This window comes from Pezoporus flaviventris, unplaced genomic scaffold, assembly GCF_033815535.1.
Source record: "Pezoporus flaviventris isolate CSIRO_AGI_PZ_B2104156 unplaced genomic scaffold, CSIRO_AGI_Pfla_v1 ptg000043l, whole genome shotgun sequence".
Classification (NCBI taxonomy): domain Eukaryota; kingdom Metazoa; phylum Chordata; class Aves; order Psittaciformes; family Psittacidae; genus Pezoporus; species Pezoporus flaviventris.
This window is the reverse complement of record NW_026892591.1, coordinates 2,628,733-2,641,886: the sequence shown is the minus strand read 5'-3', so window position 1 is coordinate 2,641,886 and position 13,154 is coordinate 2,628,733. Positions and strand designations below refer to the sequence as shown.

General features: G+C 53.4%; 1 protein-coding gene across 1 annotated transcript in view; it reads right to left on the bottom strand.

Moving 5' to 3' along the window:
- PTPRS (protein tyrosine phosphatase receptor type S) overlaps positions 1-13,154 on the bottom strand; it is a 138,936-nt gene that overhangs the window by 31,933 nt on the left and 93,849 nt on the right. The window contains exons 8-14 of the mRNA XM_061466905.1: positions 12,493-12,762; positions 9,752-10,333; positions 8,752-8,885; positions 8,454-8,598; positions 2,364-2,669; positions 842-1,035; positions 381-407 (exon numbers count right to left, since the gene is read on the bottom strand). Coding sequence (XP_061322889.1) covers positions 381-407; positions 842-1,035; positions 2,364-2,669; positions 8,454-8,598; positions 8,752-8,885; positions 9,752-10,333; positions 12,493-12,762 — 1,658 coding nt within the window. The remainder of the gene's footprint in view (positions 1-380; positions 408-841; positions 1,036-2,363; positions 2,670-8,453; positions 8,599-8,751; positions 8,886-9,751; positions 10,334-12,492; positions 12,763-13,154) is intronic.

Below are 13,154 nucleotides of genomic sequence, written 5' to 3'. Positions count from 1 at the left end.
TATGTTTTTCAGACACAACACAGAAGTGCTTGCAGACCTGCTCATCTCTAAGCATACGTTTGGGTAGTCCCAAATCCCATGTCCCATCTGCCTGCCCATGAATCACGGAGGAGAAGCAGCAGACTCATCTCTCCTTCAGAGCTGAGAGGAAAACCCTGCAGCATCGCTGCATGCTGACAAAGTACACCATCACATGGGGCTGCAGAGCAAAGTGAGCAGGGTGGGGACAAGGCATGGGAACACCAATAACAGGCTTTAAAACAGGCACATTGGCACTGCAAACTAAAAATAAAGGAAAAAGGAAAATATCACATCACACCAGGAAATGGGAGAGGGAAGGGACAGAACCAGGATGGGAGGATTTGTACTTTTTTACTTACGTATTCTGCAGTGTCATCTGTTTCCCACTGGGCAGAGAACAAGAGAGGTTTTGCACATGAGAATACAAGAGGGGAAAGAAGGGAAAGACAGAGACACAGCATGAGGAAGGAGTCCCTGAGCAAGCAGTCACACAAGGTCAGATGTTACCAGGCCAGCATGAAGGAAGAAGTAGAGTGGGAGAAATTAGTAGATTCCACTGTGGCCTTTGCCTGTCCTAAAAGACTTCCTAGACACAGGGAGGATGCTTGTATTTAGTTCAGTGCTGGGACAGCAGTTCAGACTCTTCCACAATAGCTATTGTCTGAGTCTGCAGAACTGCAGAACGACAACATACACCTTGTCATAGATACACTCATCTGCTCTGTCCAGCATCACTGTCGCTTGGGATGAGACAAGGCGGTGGGAGCACCCCCCCCGCCCCAACCCTTCCGCAGGAGGAGAGCAGGAGGTGAGCCCTTACCTGGGCATCAGCCAGCATGATGTCCTTGATGTGGGGCAGCCCCCGGGCCTCTCCGTTCTCCATGCGCACGTAGTGGACCTGGTAGCCGCGGATCTGGCCGTGCTGGCGGCTCTGCACTGGGGAGCGCCAGAACACCTGGATCGCGGTGGAGTTCAGCACCTCCACCTCCACCTTGCGAGGCGGCGCGCTGGGCACTGCGAGCGAGGCAACAGAGGGAAGAGTCACCTGGGGCCTGCAATGTGGAGCTTGCAGCTTCACCCCTGGGGCAGCCGGGGCCGAGCGGGAGGCTTAAAGGGGACAGCCCTCATCCGTCACCGGCCTTTATTCAGTGCGACAGGGAAGCAGTGTGAGGGATCCGATCTACGTGCATGGGAACAGATCCATCTCACAGCCCGCTCCCCTACAGGCTCCTCTGTCCTCAGAGGGAAAACCCACCTAGGTCCAGATCACAGCCGGAGGGCAAAGGCCATTTCTAATGAGCCAGAAAAGTTCTGGTCCTGCCTGTGGGGTATGAGGGTGGAGAGGGTGGCGAGAGGGGCTTGCCCTTGGCTCCCAGGCAAGGCAGGTGGGTTGGTGTAGACTCAGAACAGAAACAAGAGCTGTCTTGGATGGAATCTGGGCTGGTTTTTACAAATGTTACTATTAATAATAATTAATTATTATTATTAATAATAATAATACAGGGCGGGACAGCTTCATGTGCAAGCCACACTTTCTCTGAGCAAGGTGTCCTACCCATTGGATGTGGGCACATGCTCAAGGAAACAGGACCCACACGGGGGCAAACTTCCTGCCTTTTTTTACACTTCTTCTATGGGATGGTGGAAATTGGGAATTTCCTTCTGTAACTTGACAAATACTCCTTGAAGGCCCTGTGTCCCCCTCACAGTGAGGGTGTTTCATGAACACATTCCCATTTCCTCCTGGTTTTATTTTACTGGAGAAATACCAGGACAATTCAAGTCTCGATGTTCCTGTTTGTGCTAAAGTCCCTGAGCTGAGCCACTTAACTGGATTCTCAACTGCTTGTCACTGGAGTGCTTTGGAAACTTGAACAGAGAATCTTCCTTTTCATCACGAACCAGAACTCGGACTTAAGGAGGAGCTGGGAACAAGGAGTGTGGGGGAAGAACTCTTAATACGTTAAAACGCCTTCTGGCAGCGACCATCTCCTCTGATTTAATTTCCTTGCTGCCTCCTTGCTCACTAAGAGCATCTTTCCAGGACAAGTGGTGCATTAACGCGTCAGAAGCTTGAGACTAAAGAACCCCCACGAAGCCAAAACCCCAAAGCAGGGAAGGACAACTCTAGGGACCCCAGTTCTCAGGGGGGGAGTCGGCAGCAAAGGATGCTGCGCGTCTCGGATCGGAGTCTCTCTGAAACCCCGTTCAGGCTTTGCTCTTGCACCACACAAGCCACGAGCAGGGCCTCGACGTGTCCTCCCTGGCGGGGGAAAAGCCCATTCCAAGGACACGTTATTCCCCAAGGGAACTCAGGAGAAAACCAGAAGAAGTGCAATTACCATCTTCATCTGTCCGGACGATAACCGGCGAGCTCTCCGGGCCCGGCCCCACCTCCGTATGAGCCACGACAGTGATGCGATACTCTGTCCACTTCTCCAGGGATTCCAGTAGGATCTGACTGGTGGTTGGGGGGATATCATTCACCTCCTTAAGCTCCGTGTCCTCCGAGTCCAGCGCTCGATAGTAGACGCTGTATCCAGCCAGGACTCCGTTTTGGCTTTCGGCCGGAGGCGGCCGCCAACTTACCAGAATGGCGGTGGATCTGGTGCTGACACATTTTACATCTTGAGGGGGGGCAGACGGTTCTACGAGGGGGGAAAATTCAGGAAGGGGAAAGGGAAGAAGGAAAAGGGGGGAGGGGGGAGGGGAAAAAAAACAACAAACAAAAGATGGGAAAGATAAAAGAAAAAAAAAAAAGGAAAATGGTAACAAAAAATCTAAAATAAAACGTACAAAAATTTGGTTTAGGAAGATAAAATTAAAAGAGAAGAGCTTTTTGTTGTTGTCTTTTGTTTTGGGGTTGTTGTTGAAACGAAAAGGTAAAACCAAAAAGCCAACGGAAATCAAATGGGGCATCGAAACGGAAATGACACAAAGCAAAGGACTAAAGCAGCGCGTGGGCTAGCCAAGAGGGGTCCTGCTGCGCCTGCCAGGGTGGCTGCTGCGAAACCACGCACCCAGCTTCACCCCAGAGAGGCCTTTTCCTTTAGCTCCCTGCTCTACCGCAGTCTGGCACTGCCCTGCCTGGGAAAGCGCTTCCTCCCCAGCTGCAGTCTCTAGGATCCTGGATTTCTTTGAAGGGATCTGTGGAAAGGAAGCAAGAAAAGGAAATCTTTTGCCAGGAGGCGTAAAATGAAGAGGCTGAACCTCCAGACAGGAGTTATTCGCTGTCCGTAGACTGAAGGAGGGGAAAAACCATGGTGGCAATGGCCAGGATACCGCCAAGCAGTGAGCCCACAGTGTGCTTCGATAGGAGGGTTTTAGAGAAGAGACTTGCAAAGGAGCAAGGCAGGGGGTTGTGGGGGTGTTCGGGTGCCCAGTGGGGTTTCCACAAGCAGCAGCAGGTCCAGCCCCCTCTGCGCTCGCTGCCTGAACCCCATCAGGGTGTTTCTGAGCATCCCAGGAGGACACCTTTGGGAGCGGGACCCTACACGCTCCATTTCTGCGGGTGGCAGCAGACAACTGTCTAAGGGCTGGGTTTCAGGCGATGGGGAAGGTGCAAAGCACAGCTTTCGAGCGCAGGGCTGCTCACTTTGGTGTTCCTGAGCTGCAGAAGGTAATTTTAGCACGCTCGGCTCAGTAGGAAGCAGGACGCCGACACCGGCTCCGTCAGACACTACGTGCTAGGGCACACACTGCCATGGCACGGCCCTGCCTTCAGGTGCTGCTAGGGAGAGCTGCAGGAGCACGGCTTTGCTGGTAGAGACACCACAGGTCTGAGACCCTGGCAAAGCCTGGGCTGAGTCACTTCTGTACCCCAACCGGGGCACTTGAGGAGAGCCTGGACCAGGCTCTTTCAGTAATCACTAATTGCAATCCATCAGGTAAGCAGAGAGAGCGATGTATTGTTCAAGGCAAATCTGCAAATCCAATCTCACCCAATGCAGTCAAACTGCAATAAATCACTTTTAACTCTCTGCAGACACTGCCAGAAACTGGGGCGTCCTTGTAAGCCCCTAAAGCATCACCTGCAAGCAGCACGGCAGCAGATAAATGCTGGTCACCATTTCTCACTTCTCTGCTGCTTGCTCATCAACAAAAAGCTCTTTTACTGAGGACTGATTTTCCCAAGTCTCTCAGTCCCATCCCTGAGTCACAAACAGATGTTTGGGCCCAGCTTGCTTTGAGGACTCAGCTAAATCAAGTCCCACGTCGCCCAGTTTGCACTGGAGTGACAGCCATGCGCTGTGCACTCCTTCACTGCGGTGCTGAGCACTCCGTCCAGTAGGACATTTTGGGTGTTACCCTCCTAATTTCAGGTTTTATCACTGGACTGAAGGGCAGAATGGATCCCCTGTCCTCAGAAATGCCCCTGCAGAGGGTGCTGACCCCCAGCCCTGGCTAGCCACGCAAAGTAATACAGAATGTGTCAAACAAACAAAACCAAAAGGAACAAACTGGAAAACAAAACAAAATCCAGCAATTTGAAACAAACAAAAGAAACCAAACATCAGAAAGGAAATCATAACAACAAAATAATGCTGGTACAAAAAGTGACTCCTTCCAGAACATTCCCAGTCTTTACCTACCTTCCACGCTTCAACTGCTAACTTATAAGACTTTCTTACGAGAGAATAAGAGCAACTGAGCTACGAGGCCAGACCAAGCTCCTGGTGGGTTTCTGCATGTGACTGGCTTTGCAAACGCCATCCTGCCCCACTGCTGGCTCCCTGGGGTGAGCAGAGCCTGAGCTACTGCAGCAAGGGCAATTCTGGACCCCAATCTACGTTCCTTTGCTAAGGAGACCAGAGAGCAGGGTGGCAGAGTCCCAAGGATGGATTTCCTCCCCCCTCTCTCCATCTGCTGTGATTGCACCTCCAGACTGCTCCTTCCCACACCCCTGCAGCAACTTAAATCTCTTTCAGGGTATGGAGGAAAAGACTCAACCCTCTTCCAGCACCCACCAGGATGCTGTTTGCTTCTTGTTTAACCCCCTCGGTGGCTGGTAGCATTAAAAGCCACCTTTCCTGCTTAGCCAAAGCCTCCATGGCTGAGAAACCCACTGCAGAGAGGGTCTGACCTGACCTACCCTTTCCATCCTGATACTCATTATGAAAGCCCCAGTGAGCAGAGCCGGAGCTCCCGCGGGCACCTGGGTTCTGGGTTTGCACTGGCGTGGTCACGCTCTCGCTTGCTCACTCACCCTCTACGCTCCAGCACAGGGACCTACCGAGAGGCCCTGGAGCGAGGCCTCCTTTGGGGATGCTCTGCACCTTCTCTGGTCAAAAAGGCAGGGTGGGTGGGTGGGTGACGGGGGAGAAGGCCCAGATCCCCCGCGGACCCTCTCCCCATCGCTCTCATCAACTACAGCACCTGGATGAGAACAGCCACCAAGTGCTGGCCGGCCATCCTGGAGACCCAGCTGGGGAAGTTCATGGCACTGTGAGTTTCCTTCACAATCCAGCCCAACCTGCGTGACCCTGGAGACGTGCATGTGCGTGGGGACAGCACGGAGATGGTGGGAGCTGTGTGCAGGACCGAAGCATCGCAGCCCAAACCAGAGGCTGCGAGCTCACCTCTGCAACAAGCCCCTTGGCTGGCGAGGGAGCCACAGCATAGGTGGGAGCCCCCCGGCCGGGAGAGGAGCATCTTTGTCTGCTGGCCTCTGTTTTCAGCAGGCAGACAGCTCTTTGGGAACCCCTTCCCACCCTCCCAGGGGCTCCAGGACACAGGAGTGTGTGCAGATCCACGCACGTGGGGGTGAGCCTGCAGCGACAGGGTGGACTGTATTTGTGAATCCGCTTGAGACCAGCCAGTACTCACCTGAGCTGCATCTTTTACATGCTTTAAAGTTGACTGTCCAAGCCACAAGAATGACCCTTACTGACCTTGTACAATACAATGTTTTTTAACCCTTTAGGTACCATAGACTTCGTATAAGTTTCATTCACTTCATCTACTGTGAGGAAGGGGGAAGGGAAGGAGAGCACAGCTAATGGGTGGGGGGAACATCCTTTCTTAGGAAGGAGCAGAGGGTAAGAAAGCCCCCGTTGCTCCTCTACGCCTGCACATGCAGCCTCACAGCACCCACCCTGCCACCCCTGTCTGGTGATGCATGCTTTGCACTCTGACATTTCCCAGTAGGAGAGTTGCCAAGGAGCCCTGGGAAGGTCATGGCTGCTCAGAGAGGGCAAACCTGCTCCTTCCAGCCATGAGATTCTGTTCAGTTTTACAAGCTACGTCTCTGGTACTTGAAGAGTTAAAACCCAGCTACTTCAAGAAGAAAAAGATACTTTACCTTTAGTTTAATGGATTTTACTTGGGTTATGATGCTCAGGAGGAGCCACCCTGACAGAGGGAGGTGGAAGGGGGTGTGCAGAAAGGTGTGCGATGCAGGGAGGGCTGCGGCATGCAGGCACATGCAGCTCAGCTCGGAGGGGCAGAGCACGGAGAGCCTGGGCAGGCTGCAGGAGGACAGAGGAGGCTTTGCTGCTGCAGACAAGATGCCATCGTGGTGTGAAACCGCCCAGCAAGAGACAGACAGAGCAGGGAGCCGGTGTCATCGGGCTGCGAGAGCATGCAGGCAGGCAAGCAGACAGCAGAAGAGAAGAGAAAGGAGAGCCAAGGAGCAGGCCAAGGAGGAGCTGAACAGAAAACGAGCTGCAGAGGAAGACACAAAAGCCTGTCCCGAGCCCGAAGGTCTGTGAGCCGAAGGATGCCGCCCGGACCAGGGAGAATTGACTCGTTCCTCCAACAGCCAGCCAGGAAAAAGTGTTTCACTGTGTTCCAGGACACTGCCAGCTCCCAGCTCATGTTCCTGAGAGCCTTCAGGCACTGAAACTATCCCTATGAAAGCTGAGCCCAACGAAACAAACCCGGCCTCAACCTGGGCATGCGCCAAGTTAGGGAAAACCCCAAAGCCTTTTCCTTTCCCAGATCCTCTTCTCTCCACCCTTCAGGGTGCACCTGCAGGGTCACTGAGCCCCCCTTCCATCAGCTCCCACCCCCCTCTTCCAGCCTGTTTTTATCAAACCAGAAAGCACAGATCCCAAACCCTCCTCTTCCGCCCATCTCCCGTGAATCTCAAGGAGGAAAACCTCTTGGAAACCAGAAGCAGAGCGTTTGACACTTCTTTTTCAGGTCCTTTCAGTTCATTTTCCCCCACCCCACAGTGATGCTCCCTCTGAAAAGTAACACACTGGAATCAGAACCAGCAGATGTGTAGCAGAGTCAGGAAAGGATTTTCTTTCAATACAGAGTAAGGAGAAAGGAAAGGAAAGGAAAGAAAAGGGGAGGGGGACATTTGAAGGAAAGAAGGAAATAAAATCTCTTTGAATGGAGTGGAGGCCTGAGAAAGCACCAGTAAGGAATTGTGTCTATGCAGAAGCAGGCTCCCCTTTCCTCCCACTCCTGGGGGGAGAGGAAGAGGAGAGAGACAGGGGGAGAGGAGGATGTGACAGTTAAACCAGAAAGATGCTGCTCCCCCTTGTTAAGGACTCTGAGAGATGGGGGCAGGCGCCCGCTCTCCTCACACTGGTGACCAGAGCCATTTCTGAGTTAGTTCTGCTCCCGGCTACTCCAAACTGCAGCGGAGTGATTTAGTAGAGATGAGAGGAGACAGAAAACACAAAGAACAGCTGCCACAGCCACTCATGCAGTGAAAAAAACACCTCGTTTAAAAGCAAAGATCTGTGAAAAGCCCAGGTTGAAATATTGCCATCCAGGGTTATTGTCCCCGGGGCAACAGCGAAGGGAGACAATCCATTAAACTAAAACCAGCACGTTTTGGTTGCATACACTCCATCCTGGTGTCACTAACAGCCGCTCCCTCCAAGCCTCCACATGACTCCTCTTCCCCGCTCTGCCAGAGCCCAAATGGGACCATTCCCAAGCCATTCCAGGCTTGCTGCCTTCCTCCCTGCGGCTACAAAGTCGCTCATGGAAAAGAGCACGAGGACCACTTCCCCAAAGGCTGGTAAAGACGCTGGACTTGTGATGAATCACCTTCCCTTCTCTTCCTCCCGATTCCCCCACCATCTCCCTGCTCCATTGCTTGTGCCCCGCTTCCAGCCAGCTGGCTGCTGGTGGAGGGACAGGCAAGCTGCTGCGTGATGCTGGGTGACGTCCTCCCTGAGCATGCTCAGCACCACGGGCCAGCGCAGCCCATCAAGGAGCTCCTCACTGCTCCCCACCCTTCCAAGCAGACCTGGCCTCCCATCACCCCCAAAAAGCATGCACCAGCTCCGCTCCTCCTTCACACCTCAGCTCTCTGGGTCAGCAAAGGGAGAAGGTCCCCGAGGTTCCTGGAGGTGTGAACCGCCGCCGCAGCGCGCACGTCCGCCCCACAGCTCCGTACCCCTGTGCCCACCATCAATGGCTCCCTGACTGTCTTCCCCTCAGAGAAGGGTGGGAAAAGGAGAGACACCTACTAGACTGCAAGGTGCGCTCTCTGACCTCCGGGGTGAAGGCCCCCAGGCCCAGAGCCGAGCGGGCGGCCAGGCGGAAGACATACTCAGTGTTGGGCTTCAGGCCTTCCACAGTGAAGGAGGTCGCTGGCTCGAAGTTCTTCTGCACCTGGGATGGGCGAGGGGGGAAGAGAAAAATAAACCCAAACAAAAAGGGAGCAGAGGCAAACCCTGCCCCGAGGCACCGGCCCTGCTGGGGAGCAGAGGACCAGGATGCTCCGTGGGCGCCCCAACCCTCTGCGCTGCTCCCCTCCAGACTCACCTCCCTGCCGTGCTGTCCCTCCTTATAGAGGAGCTCGTACTTCACTATGATCTCCTGGCGGGGAGCGCTCCACGACAACACGATGCTCGTTTCTGTCTTGGCTTCTGCTCGGAAGTTCATCGGCTGCCCAGGAACTGACACAGCCACGGAGACGATGGGGCAGAGGAGGCAAGACCGGGGAAACCACGTTAACTAAGGAGAAGATTCCTACCCTGTGCTCTTCAGAGCCTGTGTGTGAGGAGCATGTCAGCAGCAAAATGCCACATGGCAGGGGGGCAGGCCCTTCCTTTAAAGCAATGGAGGGTTAAGTCCCGCTGCAAGACTCCAGCTTATCCAGAGCTGCTGGAGATGGAAGAGTCCTACTGGATCATATGCCTTTATCCTGGCAGTGCAGAATACTGCTTTTCCCATTAATCCCAGTATTAAAAGGTTCTGGAGGTGGGAAGCCCATTGAGGACACGGGGTTTTCTCAGCAGAACCCCCAAAAGCACGCTGGGGGACAGCCTGTGACAAAACATCTTTTCTTCTCAGCTCAACACATCTGCTGTGACAATTCAGGTTCTGTTTTGCTCCCTGTTATGAGAAAGGCATAAAGGGGTTCCCAGCTCATCCCTGAGAAGGTAGTTTCTGGGCAGAAGAAACTTTAGGAAGACACAAGCTTCACCACTGCCTGGGCAGTGCTTTTAGGTCTATTAAAGCCATTTAGGAACTAGAAGCAGTAAGATTCATCTCTGAAACATGGCACAGCAGAAACGGATTCTCTTGGCAGACCTGCCTTCCCCACCCATGTAACCAACCACCAGGTCAGAAACCACACATCAGGCTCTCTGGATCCAGCTACTGGACTCAGCTTCCTCCCAGGAGGTTACTGCTTTAGCAAAGCGGAGTCAATAACGAAGGAAGAGCTCTAGTGCCACAGCAGCCACAGCCAGCCAACGCTATAGACAACACCACTCCCCCCCGCAGCCCAGTGCATCCCACATAGCGACCAGGTGCTCACCTCCTTGCTGTGTCTTAACCTGGATGGGGTCGGAAAGAGGCCCATCTCCCACGGAGGTGAAGGCCAGGACCCGCACTGTGTAGGTTTCGTCCTCGAGCAGGCTGCCCACCGTGGTGAGGAGGCTGTCGTCCACGTTGTGCTTCTGCCAGTTGCTGACGGGTTGATCAGGCTCCATGGTGTAATACACACGATAGCCACGGATCTGCCCGTTGGGCTCCACCGGTTCTTCCCACTGGATGATCATGGTGGTGCTGCTCAGCATCCGGCCCTGCACGTTACGGGGGGCACTGGCAGGAGCTTGTTCCCCAGTGCGAGTGACCACGGACTCGCTGGGAGGCCCCTGCCCGATGCTGTTGACTGCAGAGACCCAGATCTCGTACTCAGAGTTGGGGCTGAGCCCCCCAATGCTGTAGCGCGTGGTGGTGATGTCTTCTTTGATCTGATACGGTCCATCCTGGCTTTTAGACTTGTACTCAATGACATAGTAGGACACGGGGTCTGGGTTTCCAGAGTCCCAGGTGATGGTGATACTTGTTGCTGTTGTCTCTGTCACCACGGGCGTCCCAGGAGCCTTGGGGAGTGCTGAGAATCGGGAAGAACAGACATTTAAATAAACCCCACAGAAGCTGAAACGGTGCCTAATTGGGCTGGTTATGGCTGTAGGAGCCAGAGGCACAGCACCAATCCCAGCGCCGCAGCTCAGTAAAGTGCTGCTGAAATATTATGAACCTAGTTATCCACTCTATTATCCTCCTTAAACTGCTCCATCAAAAGGGAAGTGTTCAGCTAAACATCTGGAATCATTAGCACAGGCTTCAGCTGCACATCCGCCAGCTCACGTGGCACTAAGGAAAAGCTCCTTCCGAGCACGTAATCGGATCTTCCGACAGGCGCTGGCTCTGCCGATGCTCCAGGTTGAGTGCGCGGGCAGCGGGAGGGTGAGGATGAGCTCTCCAGAACCAAAGTACTTGGAGTGCTTCCTCTCAAGCCACAAGCATGTGTTAATGCTCATCCTCCCTGCCCCTCACCCACAACATCACCTTTGGCTTTGTTTAAGGAAGTTAAGGCCAGGCTGAACGGGGCTTGGAGCAAGCTGCTCCAGAGGAAGAGGTCCCTGCCCAGCGCAGGGGTTGGAGCTGGAGGAGCTTTAAGGTCCCTTCCAACCCAAACCACTCCATGATTCTACGACTGAGCTCGCTGGAGATCGCACGCACGATGTCAGACACTCAGCAGGAAGCTGCACGTGTTTTACTACATGTTTTAGACCCTTTCCAACCTCGTCTTCTCTAGACCTGAGCACCTCTAAAGCTCTAATTTCTCCTTTCATCCTCCGCCTGGGAAGGACTGCGGATGCTTACATGCAGGACCAGAAGGGGGAACAGAACAGGAATAAAATGACAAAAGGCAGAAGGTACCAGCAGGGCAAGATTCCTCATCTGAGGAGACAGAATAGAAGCAGAAGCAATGTATCTTACGCAGCAGCTTCCTGAACTGATACGGTAAGACAGGGAAAAAGGAGAAGGAAGAAAATACTCAGGAAAATAAAGAGCACCTCAGTCCAGCCCCAGGCATCCTCCTGCTAGCACGAGCCCACTCCCTGTGCAGAAGCTCAGGAAGCGTCACATCAAGATTCTCTTGTCCCTACTCATTTCTATTGTCAGACCTTCCTCAGTGTGATGCACTGACACAACAGGATTGGTTTTCTTCATCCCTCCCCTTCTCCAAAGTATTTCTCCTCCTCTCCCCCAACCCCCCCGCATCCTTTCCCACCCCCTTTTCTCCCCAGATCCCTCGTGGGCATTGCCATCACTCAGAGCAGACACCAGCTCAGACAAAGAGCTCTACACTCACCCAACCACAGGGGCATCCCGCTTGGGTTTTAATACTCCCCTGCTGAGGACAGAATAGATTGAAGATTGCACCCGTGCTCCTCTTGGGAATTGCTAGCTGGAAGCTGGGGTTATTCCCCCTCTTGCTGAGGCAACAGCGGCCACTAAGACTCTGGAACTAGGCTCTACTGCAAGGGTACACGTGCCAGAGATCCTCAGAGCCTTGGCCGAATCTCTAACCTTGGAACAGGATGGCATGCAGGCTTCAAGGCACCCAAGGCTCCTTGCAAACTGCCCAGCAAGCCCCACAGCCCAGGACAGAAACAAGCATGCAGGGGTCTGAATCCCACTTTTCTTCATAACAAACAGCCCAGTGGTCCTAAAGCGAGGACAGATCTCAAGCCACCAGCTTCCCCCTCACTGTGGGTTTCTTTGTGCGTGGGATCCCCAAAGACACATGCACAGATCCCAGCACACGGCACTCGTGTGCCCAAGCCTGTCTTCCTGCTCATGCTCACACACCTACGCATGTACATACAGGCTGCTAACAACACGGGCTTACACACATGCAGTCAGGCACCCGCATGCCCACGCAGCCACCGTGCCCCTTCTCCCATGCACGACCATCGTTTTACATGCTTAACTGCGTCCCCACGCTCCTCACACGCACGTCAGAAAGCACAGGCACAGGCAGCAACAGGAACCACAGCCACCCAGGGGCAGTGCCACTCATGCACCGGGAAGGCTGACGGGCAGGACTGAGCTCACCTCCCCATGCTCACATGCACGAACACAACACGTGCCCACGTTTGCTCCGGTCCTGCCGTGCACCCCACGCGTGCTCTGCGCATCCCCACACGCGAGCAGGGAACCCACGCACTCGCTCACGCAGGCGTGCTCACACTCCCTTACATTTCACCGTGATCTGAGCAACGGCTTCTATGACTCCCAGACTGGACATGGCCACACACGTGTAGTTGGCTGAGTCCTTGACATCCGTGAGCTCCAAGACATTACGGCCCACAGGCATGTCATCTTCAGGCGTGAGGTCCTCGGCTCCCTGCATCCACTTGACGTAGGGCATGGGCGAACCCACGGCCACGCAGGTGATGTTGACGTTGCCCCCGGGCATGATTTCGTGGCTGACGGGTAAGATGGAGAAGCGAGGGGCCACCCGGCGAACTGCGGACGAGACGCACAGAGGTAACACAAAAACAAAAGGGACAAAGCAAAGCAAAATGAAAAACAAAAGGAAAGGAAAAGAAAAGAAAAGGAAAACAAAAGAATAATAAAGGAAAAGGAAAGGAAAAGAAAAGAAGGGAGAAAAAAGAAAAAAGAGCAAAAGAGAATTTAAATATAGATGGGGTTTGTCATCGTTTCTTTTCTTCCTTCATTCAAAACCAAAACGAAAAGAATAAATGAAAAAAAACAAAAAACCAAAAGCCAACGAAATGAAACTTCAAATAAATTCTTACTTCACAAACAATATATAGAATAGAGACATAAAAGCGGTATTTCATAGCAACAGGGTTCCATTGATCAAGATTAGACCCATCACAGCACAGATAAATACA